This window comes from Dipteris shenzhenensis, chromosome 5 (genome assembly GCF_047967505.1).
Source record: "Dipteris shenzhenensis isolate YYH24624 ecotype China chromosome 5, Dip_SZ_1.0, whole genome shotgun sequence".
NCBI classification, from domain to species: domain Eukaryota; kingdom Viridiplantae; phylum Streptophyta; class Polypodiopsida; order Gleicheniales; family Dipteridaceae; genus Dipteris; species Dipteris shenzhenensis.
This window is the reverse complement of record NC_141600.1, coordinates 2892752-2912056: the sequence shown is the minus strand read 5'-3', so window position 1 is coordinate 2912056 and position 19305 is coordinate 2892752. Positions and strand designations below refer to the sequence as shown.

The window sequence follows — 19305 nt, the reverse complement described above, 5'->3', positions numbered from 1 at the left end:
TGGTTTAAGTCATCTTGAATGGACTAGGAGAGGGATATGAGAATCTAGTCCACAGTATTGTCATTCAACGACAAATTCCAACACTAGAAGAGCTATAGTCACTTAGGATGCAAGCCATTCACACACACAAAGGTCATTCCAATGATCAAGCATTCAAAGCTTCAGATAGAAGTAGAGGTAGAGGTAGAACTTTTCAGTGAAGTGGTCATCATCAACAACAAAGTCATAAGGAAAATCAACATCAAGATCATCCTCATTAGCATCATCATTAGCAACCCAGAGGAGGAAATCATTCCAACAGAGGAAGATTCAAAGGATGAGGGAATGCATCCAACAACGGGTCAAACATGTTGAGATATGGTGCCATGAGCACATATTAGAGGCTAAGGTATGGTATATGAAAGAATTAAAGTAGCCACCCTAGGATGTGGACTACATGATGTGAGGATGTGGATCGAGGACATCCACAAGGAGAGATGTGGATCAGAGGATCCCACAAGTATTAACTATTCTAAAGGCACTCTCTATATAAGAGGCCTATCATGTATTGTTGAGTAGAGAAATACACATACACTCAAGATTATGTTTATGAGTGCAAGCTAATCTATCTTCATCATGTTTACACATAGGTTCCATCCACCTAAATGACTTAAGGTACATGTCATGAGCACTCTCTTCATCATGTTTACACATAGGTTCCATCCACCTTAGAGCGCTCCATAGATCCTGTGGCATGCATGTTTTTACATGGTATTAGAGCATAGGTTTAGCTTGTTAGTAGTTCACTAGAATTGCTCCCATTCCTAGATTAGTTTCAAAATGTAAGATTAGTTTTAAATCTCGAGAGTTCTTCATTTAGAGAGATTCATTCTGAGAGAGAGATTTTGGAGTGAGCATTCTTCTTGCGCGATCCTTTATCTTGATGAGTGGAACTATGAGATTGGAAGTTTTTTATTTATGAGCTTCGTGGAGTCTGGACTGAGAAACCAGATTGTCCAACCAAATGGCCAATCTCAAAGCAAGGCAACTTCAACATCAACGGCCTGCAATAGACCACAACCTTCAATGGCTTCAAGAGTGCAGCATCGAATGACCAACTCAACCATATGCTTCTACTGCTTGCAGCCAGCAAACTTCCAATGCAAGAAAGACTTGCCACCACAATACAAAGACGAATGGATGCTTAAGTACAAGTGACTCTCAGCATCTGTGGGAGCTTAGACCCCAAGTCGAATCTTACATCCCTGTGATTCATTACAGCTATGTGAAATACAGGTGTAAGGTGAGACCAACAGTGAGCGATTCGGAGACGGAAGTACTACTTGCTAAAAGATGCATAGACTTTGGATTTCGAGAGGTGGATGATCACTCTCATTAGGCGATTGTGGGTGGGAAGAGGAAGACTGTAGAAACTGTGTTCTTCATCTCTGCGTTGCTGAGGCCCGCACAGTCAGACACGAATGAGAACACTACAGCACCAAGCAATGGCAATGCGTCCTCTAGCAGCTCTCCATCTCCATGCTTAGCCCATCTCAATGCACACATCAACTCTAATCTCCAACGGCTAGACTCCCTCAACCATGCAATGTAGTACCCCGCTCAACTACTCAGACGCCTCTCAACAGGCTTCTCTCTTCGATGACACCCGAGCTTGGCGACTTAGCTAGCTACATGCACACAGGCTCCAAAGACTCCTGCACCTGGATGACCTTCTTCAAAGACTCACAACCACTAAGCTTGCACCAAGTCTGCCACTGCCAGCCCCTATGATAAACGGGAGACTTCACGCGGGGTTCCTCTCCATCGCCATGAACAGACCTCCTCTCATAGATTCTCCTATTCATTGTCACTCCACGTGGCAGATAGCATCTAACCAAGGTTAGTAGGTGAATTTAACCCATGGTTCAGAGGCTTGATCAATCTCTTACCACATGGCAAATAGATTCTAACCATGTTAGCACAATAATAAAGTTTAGTTAACCTTGAGTTCAAAGGGTTTGGTTAGGTTACACAGGGTTTGGTTTAGTTACAGGTTGGTTGAGTTTCAGTTTGGTCAAAGTTATGCCATGTGGCATAGTGCCACCTAGGCACAATAATCCCTTACTAAGCACTGTGTGTGTGCAACATATGAACCCCTATGCCACATCATCAAAGGCCTCTTCTTCACAGAAACTTTGACAAGCCATAACTTCCAATCCAAGAAGAATTTGCACATGCTCCAAAAAGAAAAATTGATCGTCCTTTTGAGCTCTACGTGCCTATCAAGTCAAAATCATTGCTAGCAATTAGACACCGCCATTGAAGCAAAACAAAGCTCATGGTAAGAGCTTTGTAACAAATGGGGTAAAGCAATGTATGAATGCAAAAAGCATGCCAAAAGCACAAGTGTATGAGATGACCTACATCAAGCAAAGAAGAGAACACCATAGAAAACATGAATTGAGAAGCAAAAGCCTTTCCACCTTTAGCCTATATTCTTGTAATCAAACCTGACCACTTGCAAGTAGCCATGCAAGCACTCAAGGGAGGTTAGACATGTAAAAACCATACTTGACCACCTTAAGTAGCAATGTATGCACTAAGGGGAGGTGATGGATTTGTAACTCACATCTGACCACCTTGTGGTAGCCAATAGATCATGGCACCAAGGGGAGGTGTTGAGATATGGTGCCATGAGCACATATTAGTGCTAAGGTATGGTATAGGAAAGAATTAAAGTAGCCACCCTAGGATGTGGACTACATGATGTGAGGATGTGGATCGAGGACATCCACAAGGAGAGATGTGGATCAAAGGATCCCACAAGTGTTGACTATTCTAAAGGCACTCTTCATATAAGAGGCCTATCATGTATTGTTGAGTAGAGAAATACACATATACTCAAGATTCTATTTATGAGTCCAAGCTAATTTATCTTAGAACCTAATTGACTTGAGTTACATGTCATGAGCACTCTCTTCATCATGTTTACACATAGGTTCCATTAAGGCATTGTCCCTATGAATAATTTCATAGGTACGAAAGGATTGGTGAAAGATGTACTCTATGTTTCGAAGCTCAACAAAAACCTATTGTCAGTATGATAGAACACAACTATCGAGTCATCTTAGATGGAGATGAATGCACTATTAGAGACAAATCCAAAGGATACCAGCTGGTAGGAAAAGTAGTCAAGGAGGGACACTCGTTCAAAATGCTAGCTTCAATACCAAATTTGCATGCCATGTCAGCTCAACTACAACAAATACCACTTTCTGCAATATGGCACAAGAGATATGGACATATCAATTTAAAAGCTTAATAGAGCTTTAAAATCAAAATATGGCAATTGGAATTCCTAAGCTTCAGTTTCTTGGAAAAGTTTGTGAAGCATGTTGCTTTGGTAAACAAAAGCGAACCAATTTAGGCAGAAGCATCTCTCAAGCAAGATGTATTCTTGATTTTGATACATACAGACGTATGGGGTTATGCCTTGACCCACAGCATCAATGGTTCACTTTATTACTTGACTTTCATTGACGACTACAATAGATATTATTGGGTCTACTTTCTGAAAGAGAAATCTGAAGTCTTTTCCATATTTTAAGAATTCAAAGCCATGGTTGAAAACCAGATAGGCAGAAAGATCAAAGTTATGAGATCGAACTGAGGAGGTGAATACATGTCTTCAACATTCATTAACTTTTGCAGAAGTAATGGCATTCGAAGACAATTCACACGTGCAGATACTCCTTAGCAGAATACAAAAGTTGAAATGAAGAATGGTACTTTAGCAGACAGTGCTACAATGCTCAGTGAGAAGCATCTTCTAAATCAATATTGAGCATAAGTAATTGCCACTGCAAACTACTTACTTAATTGGCTTCCGATTGAACCGATTCAGGATATGACACCTTATGAAGCATTCACTCCACACAAGCCACGCATTGGGCATCTTCGCATGTTTTATTTTTTATTTTTTATTTTGGGCAAAGAAATGTTTTTTTTTTGGGTCTCAAGATGAGGGATGAAAGCAACTTTTATTGTTAACAAATGGAGTAGAGCGTGATATCAAAGCACTACTGATCAGATCAGTGAATCTGAGCTTTTGTTCCTCTCCTCTGAGTATACTAGATCTTTTGTTTCTCTCCTCTAAGCAGTGGATTTTTTGTATGCATACTAGATCTTCCTCTTTAGAGGAGAACATTTTATTCACTTGGGACTTCATTGTACAAATCATCTCTGCATATTTGGTTGCATCGCATATGCCCACATACATGACAATCATCGCAGAAAATTGGATGCGAGGTCACACAAATGCCTCATGGTTGGCTACAATGAAGAAAGCAAAGCATACAAGTTGTATGATCCCATTAAATGAAAGGTAATTATATCCAAAGATGTAATCTTTGATGAGGAATCAGAATAGAATACCTCAAATGCTCAGGAGATAGACACATCGATTACTCAGTCACCTCTAGAAAAGGTTGATGAAGAACAAGAATTGCCAGAAGCACCCTGAGAAGAGCAACAACAACTCAAAGGGTCTACTAGGGAAAGCAGAGCACCAGCCAGATTGGCATATGCTCAGAAAGGAAAAGCAATTTAGGTTGAAACTACCAATTATGTTCTTATGACAACCATCATGGCTACAGAAGAGCCAATGTACTTTGAAGACGTAGTTGAAGAAATGGAAGCTTTGTACAAAAAAAATACTTGGGAATTATGTGACCTTCCACCAGGAAGGAAGACCATAGCAAACAAATGGGTCTACAAAGTGAAGTACAATCTAGATGGAAGCATTGAAAGATACAAAGCCAGACTAGCTACAAAAGGATTTGCATAGGCTAGCAATATGGTCAAGATTATCATGAGACTTATGCTCTAGTAGCAAGGATGGATTCCGTACGGTTTTTGATATCACTAGCAACACTCAACAGATGGAATGTGTACCAACTAGATGTCAAGGATGCTTTTCTCAATGGTTACCTAGATGAGGAAGTCTACATGCAACAACAGGTATGTTGAACAAGGGAAAGAGAACCAAGTTTGCTATCTCAAGAAAAGTCTCTACGGCTTAAAGCAAACACCCAGAATTTGGTACAACAGAATTGACAAGTATTTTGCTAATCTGGGATACATGAAATCCAATGCAGATCATACTCTCTACTACAAAGTTCAAGGGGAAGACATCACTATTGCACTTTTGTACGTAGATGATCAGATTGTGATAGGAAGCAATCGTAGCTTCATTAAGAAGTTGAAATAAGACTATTAACAGAGTTCGACATGAAAGATCTTAGACTTATGCACTGTTGTCTTGGTATTGAGCTATGGAGAGACTCAAACAATACCTTCATGAGTCAACATGTTGAGTCTCATGAAGAAGTTTCATATGACAGATTGCAAGATTGTAGCCACTCCCATGGATCAGAGTTTGAAACTTACAAAAGATTGGGAAAAGCCTACAGTCAATGATAGGTACTATTGGCAGCTCATCGGATCTCTTATATATATGACTATCACACGGCCGATTATTTGTTATGCAGTAAGTTCACTTGCACAGTTAATAGCAAATCCAAAACAGTCTCACTGGAATGCAACCAAAAGAGACTTGAGATACATTAGAGGTACAAGATAGTTTGGAATAGAATACAGAAGAAGTCATCCCAGGTTGCATGGATATTGTGACAATGACTATGTCAGAGATCATGAGACCATGAGATCCACACAGGGATATGCATTTTTCCTTGTATATCATGGTTGTCAAATAAACAGCCAAGTGTTTCTCTGTCTTCAATAGAAGTAGAATATAGAGCACTCACTATAGGTGCATGTGAGGCCATATGGTTCAAAAGACTATTGTCAGAAATAGATTACTTCGATGAATCAAAGACAATAACAATATACTGTGATAATTAATTGGCTCAAGCACTAGCTAAGAATCTAGTATATCACTCCATACTTTGATGAATCAAAGCCAATAACAATATACTATGATAATTAATCGGCTCAAGCACTAGCCAAGAATCTAGTATATCACTCTAGGGCCAAGCACATTGATGTCAGAGAGCACTTCATCAGAGAAAGAATGTTACTTGGGGACATCACATTGCAACATTATGATAGCAAAGAAAATGTTGCAAACATCTTTACCAAACCACGGGCCAAAGAGCTTTTCGAGAAGCACCGACAAGCTCTTGGTTTTACTCAGAGGAAGGACATTCATATTAAGGGGTGTGATGGAATGTAATGCTCAGTCCTTCTTCGATTCCCAGAATCATCATCTTGAGGGAAGGCCTACTTCGTGATGCCAATCTTGAGGGAAGGTGTTGAGGAACCATCCCAACATCATGTGCATAACACTAACCCAATAGAGTGCTATAAAGGAAAGGGTTAGAAACCCTAACCCTAAAAGGGTTTATATATATTCTACATTTTCAACTAAATCTAGTGTATAATTAATCATTTGTGGTGTGCTCTCTCTCTAGCTATGCCGCTCTCTCCTCCTCTCCCCTCTTCATATTTTGTCACATGTTTGGTGCAACATAACATATTCTTTTCCTTTTAGCTTGTGGCTAGGATTTTGTTATGAAAACAAAGATTAACCATACCATTAATTCGTAGTTTACTAAAAGAAAAAAGGAAAACATAAACAAAGGGAACAAGGGAGAGAGAAGACAGCATGGAGCATGGGGTCCAATCTGTCGCCTTTGTATGGTAGCTTTTGGTCCCCATCGAGCATATTTATAATTGTATTTTCCAAAAAGAAAAGGGCCCATAATAGTACATCTAGAAGTACCCCTTGGAGGGATTACTGAACATAGCTTCATGAGCTCAAAATATCATAAGGCTTAATATGCCCTCATTAATGAAATAAATTAGCTCACGACTTAATATTCATCATTCTTACAATATCGAAACATGGCCTTTGTCAACCATTTTAGTAATAATAGTAGTGGGACTAGCGACATTAGTATTAACATGGAATCAACCATAGTACCAACCATCTCGCCTGACAAAACACAAGTCAAGTTAGGCACCCCTAACTAAACCATGCAAAGCATCTAGTAGGACCCACGTTGCATCCAATGTGCTCCTCTGAAATACTTTGCCATAGTCAAGATGACTATAGAACCAAATAATACCCCTAGAAAGTAATGTCAAAAATATAATTTTCATGACATCCCTCTTGCTTACATTGTAGCTAATCGTAGTTGTATATTCAACTTTCCTAGTGAATGAGTATAGATATGAAGACTCTCTTGGATATTCATCAAGTATCATCGATATGGTCAAAAAGTATCTTTAAGAGATATTAAACTTTCGTTAATTAAGGCAATGTGGTTATTCTTATTCTTGTACTATTCAACATCAATGTATTGTTCATGTTAGTTTGGTATAGGTTCAAGCATTATATGTGTCAAACTCCTCGACATCTATACCATCCCATACCAATATGACATTGAGAAAAATAGCAAATACAATGCTTAAATACTTTTCTTGTAATGTGAGTAGCAATAATTGAAATATATCAGTCTATGACTAGTACATAAATATATGTGCATCATTGTCTAATCATTAACTTAATGCTTTGATAACTAGTAATGATCCAATATGTATTTGCTTTAATTGCTAGAAAATACATACAAGACAGTATATAGCATACCAACTATTTTTCATTATCCATAAATGCGATATCACAAAGAGATTATCAAAAGTGAAAGTTATTTCTAGCTAACATTCTTAGTATAAATGTCATTATGTAATCGTATGCTTTCTCTTCTCTTTAAATTTCTCCAACTTAGGTCAATTCAATAATGTATTCATCAAAGCATACCACATGTATCAGGTCAATTCAATAGAATAATTTCATAAAAGCATACCACATGTATCGGGCAATAATCATTTTATTATCTAAAATAATTATTGATTACCATGTTGGCATCTACTCAAATAAACTATGAGCATATAAACCCTTTGAGTAGGTATATTTCTTATTCTTAGAACTCATAAAATTACCAACTAAATCAAGAGATTTGATTACAAATAACTTATCATCTTTGGAAAGTAAACCATGTGATCACATTTATTACCTTCAGATTTCAATGTATAATAATCTTGAACTTATTTTAACTCGTAGTTGTTCAAATGGCTAAAATAATCAATATCGTTAGTTTACCTACAAGGCCCTATGTTTGTTATACTCTTCTTGCATACTAATGGGTTATTAATCTTACTGTTGTTTGTAGGAACCTCTATACTTCCTTTAAAGCCTAGATTGCAAAACACAAGAAGCTCTAAATTATTGTGTTTAAAAAGAATTAATTAGAGAATGTAACACATTGAAAAATTTTCCATCTCAAGGAAAACACATGAGATCACATTAAAAGAGTATTAAATCAATATATTATTGTATGTGTGACCATAGAAGTGATACTTCTAAGAAGAAATGATTCTTGTGTATGAACTAAAGGAATTGTATATACTCATAGTCTATTTGAGTAGACAAATCCAAATTACTTTATATGACATTTCTTCGTACATATAGTTTGCTTCGATGAATTCCAACATGGAGACTGTATTGCACTTATTCAGAGCTACAAAAGCAACATGACCCGAAGGTAAGATGACTCCAGTCATTCTCTTTCTCATGCTAGTCTTTAGCAAAAGCCCACATTTTTCAACACTCTTGATTCTTTATGTATTATTCTATAAGCAGGAACCTAAATACAAAAAACAAACCAAGGGAGAACATAGAAGAAAGAGTACACACCTTCACGTGTCCTCCCATCATCATTGCTCCTCGTTTCTCTACCTCATCTCCTGAATTCTCCTATGGGATGCTCAAGATCAAGTACCCATCATGGCACTACATAACATTCCTGTTGCACATATAGATGCTCGTAGTATTTGCATATGGTCTTATCATTTCAGCAAGTCAATGGATTAAAGATGCTTGATTCAATTTACATTAAAGTAAACGAGACCCATGGTCAAAGTTTGCATATGAATTCTCCGTGTAAGGATAACGTTAACCCTTGTTGGGGGTAAAGTATAGTTGGTTATGAAACCATTTATGTAATAGTTACTTGCAAAGTTTTATCTCATTACTGTGGACGACTTCTTGGGAAGCAAGGGTTAGCAATTAAAAACACACTTAAATAAACACACTCACATTCTTTCATTGAAGTTTATAACATCAGCCCATCAAATTATAGGTTTGAGGGAGTATCAAAGTCACTTGTCTTCTTTCATTGAAGTTTATTGTTAACATTGTCTCATAACTTGTCCAAATGGATGTAAGAACAGCTTTTCTACATGGAGATCTTCATGAGAACATCTATATATAGCAACCAGAGGGGTTTGTTATGCAAGGCAAAGAACGGATGGTATGCAAGCTTCAAAAAAGTCTTTATGGGCTGAAGCAGGCTCCTAGGGAGTGGTACCATAAGTTTGATGCCTTTATGCGATCCCAAGGGTACACACGCAGTGAGACAGATCATTGCCTCCACACAAAGAAGGCATTAGATGGTAGCCTTCTTATTTTGATTTTATATGTTGATGACATGCTTATTGCTGGGAAATCTACTTTGGATATGGATGCCTTGAAGAAAAAGTTACATGAGACCTTTGACATGAAGGATTTGGGTGATGCCAGTCACATAGTCATGTGATGGGACTTGAATACCCATAAACACCCATGCAAGGAGGGTCCATCACTTACCAATGGGTTAACATGGTAGAAGCCACACCTTTTGGTTTTGCTATTGACGAACTTCTTAGGGGGTGGCCCTTAAACTATGGCACAATTTGAGCTCACATTTAGAGATAACAATTCAAACACCAAACTTATTCTCCTCACAAAAGCCCATCCTTGGTTAGTACATGAAAAGTCAAAAGCAGATAATACATCAATAGATTCAATATGAGGTAGATTCTCCCCAATTTAATATATTTGACGATCAGAATACCAACAAAGAAGGATGGATGAAAGCTATCCATGTACTCAAGGCCAAACCACCTTTATATTTGATGGGATCCCTTTGTGTCACACGAATGTCAACCTTTTTCCTCATGTCACTGAGGCCAATGTTTATGGAATGACAATATCAAAGACTTTATGAAGAACTAAGATATAAGGTTCTCATAAAATAGTCTTCATGTGTGTTGTTTTCTAGCATTACACTAGCATGATGCCAATGACCAACCCATGCCTACTCGAATGTCCTAGAGGCTTACATGCACCAAGTGGGGATGAGGAGGAGGAGCTAACTTTGGGATGCATTTTCAAAGGGGACTACATGGAGCTGTTTCCACGCTACCTAGGTGCGTGACAATGACAAGGCCTCTGGTGCTCAAACGAGACCACCGGTGGCTCTCGTGTCATTGTCACGTGCCTGGGTCACGTGCCTCGGCACCTATGGAGGTAAACCTGGTGAAGGTAAGAGCCACTTAGGAGGAACTATGTAACGAAGCAATGACTTATTTTCCAAGCCTATGGGCCGGCACAAGCATTGTAGTCTGGTAAAACAGCAATTTGCTTCATAACCTCATAATGGGTCCTCTCTGCCCCAAAATGATCCCCTCTTAGAAGCTCATATCCAAAGCTTTTCGGTCTTTCCTTCAAGTTCTCGGCTATGGCTTCCGAGATCGAAGTGATCTCTGAACAAAGTCGTGACTCCCCTGCCCCTTCTACCAACGGTTCTGTTTTCAAACCCGAGGACGACGAATCCCTTCGTAACGACGTCTATACTGCAGCCGCTTACGGTGACTTGGAAAAGCTGCACAGATTGGTTGAGCAGGACGGTTGCGCTGTGTCCGAACCTGACGCTGCGGGCTACTATGCTTTGCAGTGGAGCGCTCTCAACAATCGTGTTGCTGCAGCTCAATTCATCATCGAGGTACGCAATCTTGCCACGTTTATTCTGGTGCTTCACAGCTTTGCCAAATTTTGAGAAAGTGCACGCCGATCTGTGCTCCCTAATGCGTTGGTTCACCTCAATTGCAACAGCACGGAGCAGACGTGAATGCGGCTGATCATACCGGACAGACGGCGTTGCACTGGACGGCTGTCCGTGGTTCAAATCAAGTGGCCGAGCTGCTACTACAGAATGGTGCTCTATTGGAATGCGCGGACTCCCATGGGTATCGGGTATTGTAGCTCTTGCCCCTCCTCCTGGGCAATTTGCATTCAGGAACTTAAAACGTACCTTGTGAAAAATTGGGGAATTTTGAAGATCGCAATACCATAAACGTTCTATAATATAGAGGAAACCTTTTGCAAAGATTTGTCAAGCTTTGCACTTCTATTCACGTGGGAACAAGAATTTGCTGAAACTATCCTCCTTCCTCACACGACGTGGACAGTGAGGAACAGCGTCTGCACTCATAGGAAGTCAAGTTGTTCCAAATTGGCGGCATCCAATGCTCAAGAGTATGATCACAAATATGACTACATGTGTTCTCATAGGTTAACGCCACATAAGTGCCAGAGCGGATTTCATGCGTGTGGAGCCAAATGACTATGTACACAAGTTCAAGCACGTTGAACTATACAATGGTATTTCTGGGAGGTCAAGTGTCCTAGTTGATCAAGTAGACGTGACTTGGGGTCTTAGTACATGGGAGGAAGTATGATGGAAACGGGAAAAGGTGTTTCATCCCTATTCAAATGTACTCCCATTCTATTCCCATCCCACCATGTGTTAATATCCAAAAGAATTAGGATGGGTTAGTGTCTGAGATTAAGGGTCAACTCCCTGTTTGTGGACCGCCAAATGCACACAGGCTGCCACGTGGACAGCAGATGATTATCCTTCTTAGGTGTATTTATGGCCCATCCTACAGGGCAGATCGGTCCACTGTGGGACTGTTGTGCTGCTGCCCACATACAGGGCTGCACACCAAGGCATGTGGAGTGGCATAGGTGCCCATTATGTGGGTTTGAGAACTGGGCAAAGACCCAGCAAAGAAGGTAGCGAATAAGGGGTTTACAGGCCCCCAAGGGCTGGTCTGGTCTGCCAGTCAGACTGGTTCGGCCAGCCAGCAGACTGGTCGGCAGTCCCCAGGCTTGGGTCGGCCAGTAAAAGGGCCAGTCAGCCTGCTTCAAGGCATCAAGCCCCTATAGAAAGCCCCGATTGGGTGGCCACACAAGTTTTCAGACAGTCAGCATGCAGACTGTTTAGAGCTTCTCAGAGTGAATCAAAGGCACTCGGAGAGAGCAATAAAGGGAACCAGCAGTCCATCAGCTCAGCCTCAAGAAGTGCTTTATGGCACTAGAGAAGAAATGCTGTTTGACAGACGAGTTTGGGCTCCTCCCATAGCCACTGAAGTCCTCAACAGAGGCGCACAGCAGCAGGAGAGAGCAGCAGATTTGTGGCCTCAGATCCAGTACTAGTGGGCAGCACCCTATGTGTGGTTTGTGAGTGCACCATTTTGTAATACTTTTCGGTCCTCATTTCAATTGAAGAATTGGCTGTCATATCTTGCTGTTTATTCCGGATCTGAGTGTGGTTGACATTTACATATATGTGTGCACATCCCGAATAGGATCTAGAGCTCTCAAGTGTGATCTCGTGGACGATTTGATTTCCCGCTGTGCGTTCTAACATGATACGAAAGGCTAGGACTTGAGGTAGATGTACATGCTCAGATATTACTCCATCATGGTATTAGAGCCAGTTCATGATTCAGAGATGTAAGAGCCAAGAAAGGCGATTGAGATCCTAGGCTCACAGATTGAAGCAAGAGTGTGAATCGAAAGTTCAACTCGGGTGTTTTAAGAAAAGGAAAGGGTAAGCAGAGTTTGCTATCCGTCAGCTTACGTGCCAGTGTCTTTCAGGATTCGATGGCTTCAAAGATGCTGTTACCTACCTTTGGGGATAGTGGCAAGCTGGATGGGAGCTCCTATCAGATCTGGAAGGTGAAGGTAAGAGCGACATGGTGGCTATAAAGATTTGGAAGGTTGCCATAGGTGAAGAGCTGAAAGCCAAGAATCTTGTGGATGCTGTGGGAAAGGTAGTGAAATATGCTGACCGAGATAGGCATTATCTCTGATCCTTACGACAACATCAGATGCAGTGATTTTCACACATTCAGTTGGCGAATACTTTGGCGGAGGCCTTGACCATACTCAAAGACTGGTATGAGACAAACAACACTCGCCAGATTCTTACACTTCAGAATCAATTGTTTACAATGAGAGATATCCGGTAAATGAGCATAAGGTTGTCAGGGATCAGCTGGCAACGGTAGGTCAGAAGGTCGACACAAATCAACTTGCATTGTTAGTGCTCCCAAGAGCTTCACTTGCTTGGTCACGACAGTAATGACTTCATGTTGGAGCGGAAGACACAAGGAGAGTATGGATGAGACCTTGGAAGACTCAGGATCCACATCTGACAGGGAGCATTGTTCTGGAGTTAGGAAGGATGTAGATTTCCACGAAGAAATGTGTCAGACAGTTGCTACCGGACGTCATGGACGAGTTACCAAGTACGACTCAGGTTGAGTGTGGATGATGCAGAGCAGTTTCTAGATGCGTGGAACATGCCATCACAGAGGAGATGCTGATGTTTGATCTACGGGTGTTTGGACCAGACATAGAAGACGCCTTCGTTGTGTTCCTTGGGTCTTTAGGGTGCATACTTTGTGGAGTGGGGACCACCCCACAAGCACAAAGGTTGCTGAGGCATCAGCTTTATTTGCAGCAGCAGTAGAGGAATCAATAGCCAAACCTAATTCTTTCTTCTTCTTTTTGGATAAGCTGTTGCTGCATTCGCTTATATAGTGACCTGGCTTTTCACAGTAGTGTTCTTCTCGAACTGTCCTGCATCAACCTTTGCTTTGTTTGACTGTTGTCCTAAAGCAATCTTTGACTGAAAAGCACTTGAATTTCTGTCTTTGCCTTGTCGTGGGTAGTAGATGCCTGATCATTTCCACGCATTGAGGAAGATTTATTCTTTCTTTGTTGTTCCTCTGCAAAAACAAACTCACTAACTCCTCAAACTTAAGGGAATACTTCATCAATATTTAGGAGCTGATTCAATCCTGGATCTTTGTAAGATGACGAGTCATACTATCACTTTCATGCATCTCCAAAATTTCAAGCTCCTTCTTGAGAAAAGGAACTTGCCTCATTCTTGGCCTGACACATGGTCTCAAGAATCTCCCATGCATGCTGCGAAGTCCTGCATAAACAGATGTGAGGAAGGACTTTCTTGAAAGACATAGACATCACAGCTAGGGTTTGAGCATAATGTTAATCCCTTCTCCTTTGATCTTGTGTGGGAGCTGAAGGTCCTGCAGTTTGCTTTCTAGCTGATTATTGTCCACCTCTTACAAGTGTGGTAGGTGCAATATCTAACTGGATGAAGCTCATCCCCATGAATTCTTTGCAACCAACAAACTTTTGACCATAAAACTGCATAAGGTGTAAGTAGGTGCCATCCAACTTGTCCTCTTGTGCCAAAACCATACTTACCATGGAAAGATAACATTCTGGGAATGTCTGATCCGGGACCAAAAAAAATAAATGTTGGAGGAATGTGAACCTGGAATGGAAATGACATGTCATATGAGACATCATTAAATCACATGGAAATACACTAGAATATGAAAGAAAATCATGTTTTACAGCTCTAAACTTTCCAGAATATGAGGGGACAGGACGGAGGGAGGGTTGAGAGGACTAAAAGGGATTGAGAGAGGGCTGAGAGGAGGGTAGGGCTGAGAGAAGGCTCAAAGTAGAGTAGGTGATAACAAACAGTGCCAAAACGGCACGGTTTCGGGTCTTTTCTGAAATCCATGGCACTGCCACATTTTAGAACTGGGTTCTACATTTTACTTTTTTGCAAATGTGTCTGCAAAAAACAGATTTGAAGCAAAAGCCCCAAATTTTACAGACAAATATACCTGAAATTAACAAAAGCCCCAAAATTTCATACCCAATCTAGGTGATTTAATCTACAGAGCTGACCAGATCTGCAGAACTGTTTGAAATCTGCCAGAAGCCCAAAAATTTGCAATGCGAACAAGGCACAATGCTGCAACTGCCTGAGTCTGTCTGCAAATATGGAAGCAAACGAGTACAACAAGCAGAAGAGCATACAATGCCGGACGGCAAACATTGTACAGTGAATACTTATGAACAGATTCGCATGGCATATCCTGTACAGATGCACATTTCGTATGGTGTATGAATGGGCTTGCTGTAATGATGAGCGGCACGGCGGGGAGATGTATGGATGAGGGGCACACGGGTGAGCTGAAGGCATAGACAGACCGTTTTGCAAGCGGCACATTAGTCACAGGGTCCATCAGAGTGACGACGGGCGGCTTTCAGATGATGAATAGAGCAAGGTGCACTGACTTGAGACAGACGACTCTTCGTCTATATATGTTTTACTAACCGGAACCACCACAAGCCACTCCCATCCTTACTCCATTGCACATTGGGCTAGCTCGCCTTCACCCGTTAAGCTTTTTCCTTGAAAGGAAGATGTCAGGTTTTGTTACCAAAAGTTGGGTTTGGGGATGAGAGGAGAACACCAAAACGCAGAATGCAAGAGTTGTATTACAAAGAATATCTACAAAGGAACTAGCCCTAATACTAACCCCAGTGAAAACCCCTCCTGAGGGAAAGTGTCTCAAGGGTGTTTTCACACCATACTACTCATAATCTGACACTTTGGCAGCAGCTCTTTCTGATATTAGTGGTTTTGATCACTTCATTGCCAGGACCAAGAGACAGGATATGCTTAGGCAAGAGATTGCCATTTGTTAGCAGTTGGCAGCCTGAAACAGAAAACACATTCAAATTTCTAGGAGTACCTTCCTCCTTGCTCACCAAGTTCCAACAGACTCTTTTGCATAGTAGAGCCAAGCTTTCATATCATGCACGGAATTATTTCTGGGTTGAGATGGGGGAAAGAGTCAGTAAACACTTTTTCTCTACTCTCAGTCCTAGACATGGCAGAGAAAGTGTTTCTGAGTTGCGTGTTTGTAAGCCCCCAAATGAGGAGAGCATGGGGGAGTGACCTGTACTGAAAGAAGGGGAAGGGAGAGGGATAAAGAGGCTGCCACATGGGCAGCACACAGGCTGCCACGTGGACAGCAGATGATTATTCTTCTTAGGTGTATTTATGACCCCACCCTACAAGGCAGATTAGTCCACTGTGGGACTGTTGTGCTGCTGCCCACTTATGGGGCTGCACACAGCCATGTGGGGGGTGCAGAAGGGCCCATTGTGTGGGTTCTAGAACTGGGCAAAGACATGGCAAAGAAGGCAGCCAGTAGGGGCTTCCAAGGGCTGGTCTGTTTGGCGAGTCCACAGACTGGGTCGGCCAGCCAGTATTGCCCAGGCTTGGGTCGGCGAGGATTAGGGCCAGTTGCCCAGGCTTGGGTCGGCGAGGATTAGGGCCAGTTGGCCTGGTTCAAGGGGCTTGATGCCCTAAATAAGGCCCCCATTGGGGGGCCACACAAGTATTCAGACAGCCAGCATTGCAGACTGCAGAGAGCGTCTCCAGAGTGGATCAAAGGCACTAGGAGAGAGCAGTAAAGGGAAGCAGCAATGTGCAGCAGTCCACTATCAGCTCCAGTCTCAGGAAGTACTAGAGAAGGAGAAAAGCAGCAGCAGTAGCAGCCCTTAGCCTATGTGAAGAGCTCAGGAAGTGAGCAGACCATCTCAGGGAAGAAAGGGTGCTGGCTGACCGAAAGAGAGTTTTTGGCTCCTTTCATAACCACTGATGTCCTCAATAGAGGCGCAGAAGGAGAGAGCAGTAGATTAGAGCAACATTGTGTGGCCTTAGAGTGGGCAGCACCCTTGTGACCATGTATTTGTGGTTTGTGAGAGCACCATTTTGTAATACATTTTTGGGTCCTTTCTTGGACGTTCTTATAAAAGAATTGGTTGTCATATCTTGCTGTCATATCTTACATGGATACTGGAGACGATGAACTCGACTACAGGGAAGAGGAGCTGGGCGATCGCGATGCAACGCTGGCTTCTTTCCAGGCTGGGTCAGCCATATCTGCCCTTGCAGATGATGACGTGCAACCAGACGAGGACTATGAAGACCTTTATGATGACGTGAATATAGGTTATTTTCAAGTGCCAGCAGAAGTTTCCAAGCAAAGGGTCGCAAATTCTGGAAATGCCTTAGGGTTGGAGTACGATGAGGAGGAACCTGACAACAGTACAGAAGGAAAAGTGCCCGGTGCTTATGCTGATGAGCAAAGGATAGAGAATGGCTTGGCAATCCTTGAGGAAGTACAACCTGGGTTGCATTTCGGGCCAAAGCAAGAGGAAGGCAAAGTATTGAAGGAGGGGAAAAAAGATGACATGGAGCAAGAGGAAAGCATGCCAAGTTCATGGTCCATAGAAGGGAAAAATTAGATCTGAGCGCGGTTGACATTGCCATGTATGTGTGCACAGAAGTATTACCGGAGGCCTAGGGCCACTGGTGCGAGAAGTGAGTAAGACATGCCATAAGTGTCACTGATGGTACGTAGGCGAGTGCTTGTCGATGGTGTCAACTATGTGCAAGCGGTACAAGTGCTGAAGTGATGTGAGCAAGAAGAAGACCAAAGCGGAACAACATCATGAAAGCCAACCCTCGACATGAACGGCAAAGAACTTCAGCCACATGACATAGGTCCGTTGTACCAGGTGAAGGGAGAGGAGGGGAGGAGAACACAACGGAAAGAGATTTTAGAGTAGCGAGCAGAGATGGGGAGTAGCATAACTCATTAGAAAGCAAGATGACTGATACACCCCCAGAAGATACACACGAGGCAAGCTCTTGACTCTAGCCTCTCACTCCTTCACTCACGCCTCTTGCCCTTGCCAGAATGTCCCTCTCCCTTTCCCCTTTCCTCCTCTTCACCTTCTCCTCCTCTGCTCCACCCCCCGCTGCCAATCTCCTCTCCTTCTTCCTATTGGATGTCTTCTTGCACCCTTAGCCATCCTTAGCCATTCCGCCGTTTGTATGCCGCTCTGTCCTTGATGGCTTCCGCAACACTCCAGCCTGTTTTGGATCAGTGAATCCCGTGCTCCATGTGTTCTCCTGTCTATTCCATGCGCTCCTGACACTAGTTGGTTGCGAGGGTTGGTGCACCACGTATACCTCTTAACTTTTGGACTGCTTCCCATGTGCACCAACAGGTGTATCCCGTGTACCATTGCGCCAGTACTTCCCTCTGATCGACTTTGACCATGGTGAGTGGAGGTTGAGGTTTGGCACTCTTCAGTCATGTATTGCTTCCGTCATACCTAAGTCATGTCCAGGTCAAGTCATGTCCAAGTCATGTCCATGTCAAGTCATGTCCAAGTCTGTTCCAGAGTGACCAAGATGTGAACATATGTGAACACGCTGCGACTAGGTATGACCAAGGTCTAACAACTTGGCATGTTGCTGAGGTGACCATGACGTGACCCAGGTGTGACTCTTGGTGGGTCGCCATAAACTTTGAGTACAACAGATCCCCCGCCACTATCATTCACCGTCCCGGTGAATGATTGAGGGTCTGTGTGAGAGAAAGTTAAGTATAAATTACAAATAAGAAAGTGACCTTGTGGTTGACATCCCAAAACTGAAAAGAAAGGGCTCATGGCCTCACAACTGTAAAACTGAAAAAAACTGGCTCATGGCCATACAACTCCAAAATTCCTTATTTACATGAGAATTGTAGAATCCAAAAGTACAGAGCTCGCAAAAAGAAATGCCGAACTGAAAGATCCAGGAGCTACTGCTTGCTGGATGAAGATCAGGTAGGGAGAGGGGGTGGGTGTGGTGGGTGTGCTGATGTTCCGGGGCTGGTCCTTGCCTCTTCCTCGACTGTGTCCATGAGGTTGCGGATGTCCTCGTATTTGGATTTAAATCTGTGGTAGGCAGACCTGTAATGATCACATCGAGATTTGAGAGCAGCATTTTCAGCTTGCAGCCTATGGAAGTCGTCCTGCAACTTGGAATGTGAAACTTGGAGATGGTCCTCCTCCTCGAGAATCTGCTTCATCTGACTCCGCACCACCTCCACCTGTTGATCCACAGTATGCTTATCCTTTGCCAGTGAGGTGTATCTGTCGTGTAGGGCTGCAAGCTCCCTCTGGATCTCAGCCTGTTGGGGTGATGATTGTCCTCCAAAACTTTCTTGCTGGCTGTCCACTCAGCCTCCTTCGCTGCAAGACACTGCTGAAACTTGTCCTGCTGAGTTTTCCACACAGCCTCCCTTGCCTGTAGAGTTGCTCCCCACTCCGCTTCTTTCACCTGCAATGTTGTATCCCATTCTTTATGCATGCTGGCTACCTGCTTCTCATGTTCCAAG

At 42.4% G+C, this 19305-nt stretch overlaps 1 protein-coding gene across 2 annotated transcripts in view; it reads left to right on the top strand.

Moving 5' to 3' along the window:
* The first annotated feature begins 10467 nt into the window (after window positions 1-10467).
* The window catches only part of TIP1 (Ankyrin repeat family protein with DHHC zinc finger domain-containing protein), a 54044-nt gene continuing 45206 nt past the window's right edge, over window positions 10468-19305 (top strand). For both annotated transcript variants that reach the window (XM_087374351.1, XM_087374350.1), the window contains exons 1-2: window positions 10468-10883; window positions 10994-11134. In XM_087374351.1, coding sequence (XP_087230477.1) covers window positions 10620-10883; window positions 10994-11134 — 405 coding nt within the window. In that variant the 5' untranslated portion in view covers window positions 10468-10619. The remainder of the gene's footprint in view (window positions 10884-10993; window positions 11135-19305) is intronic.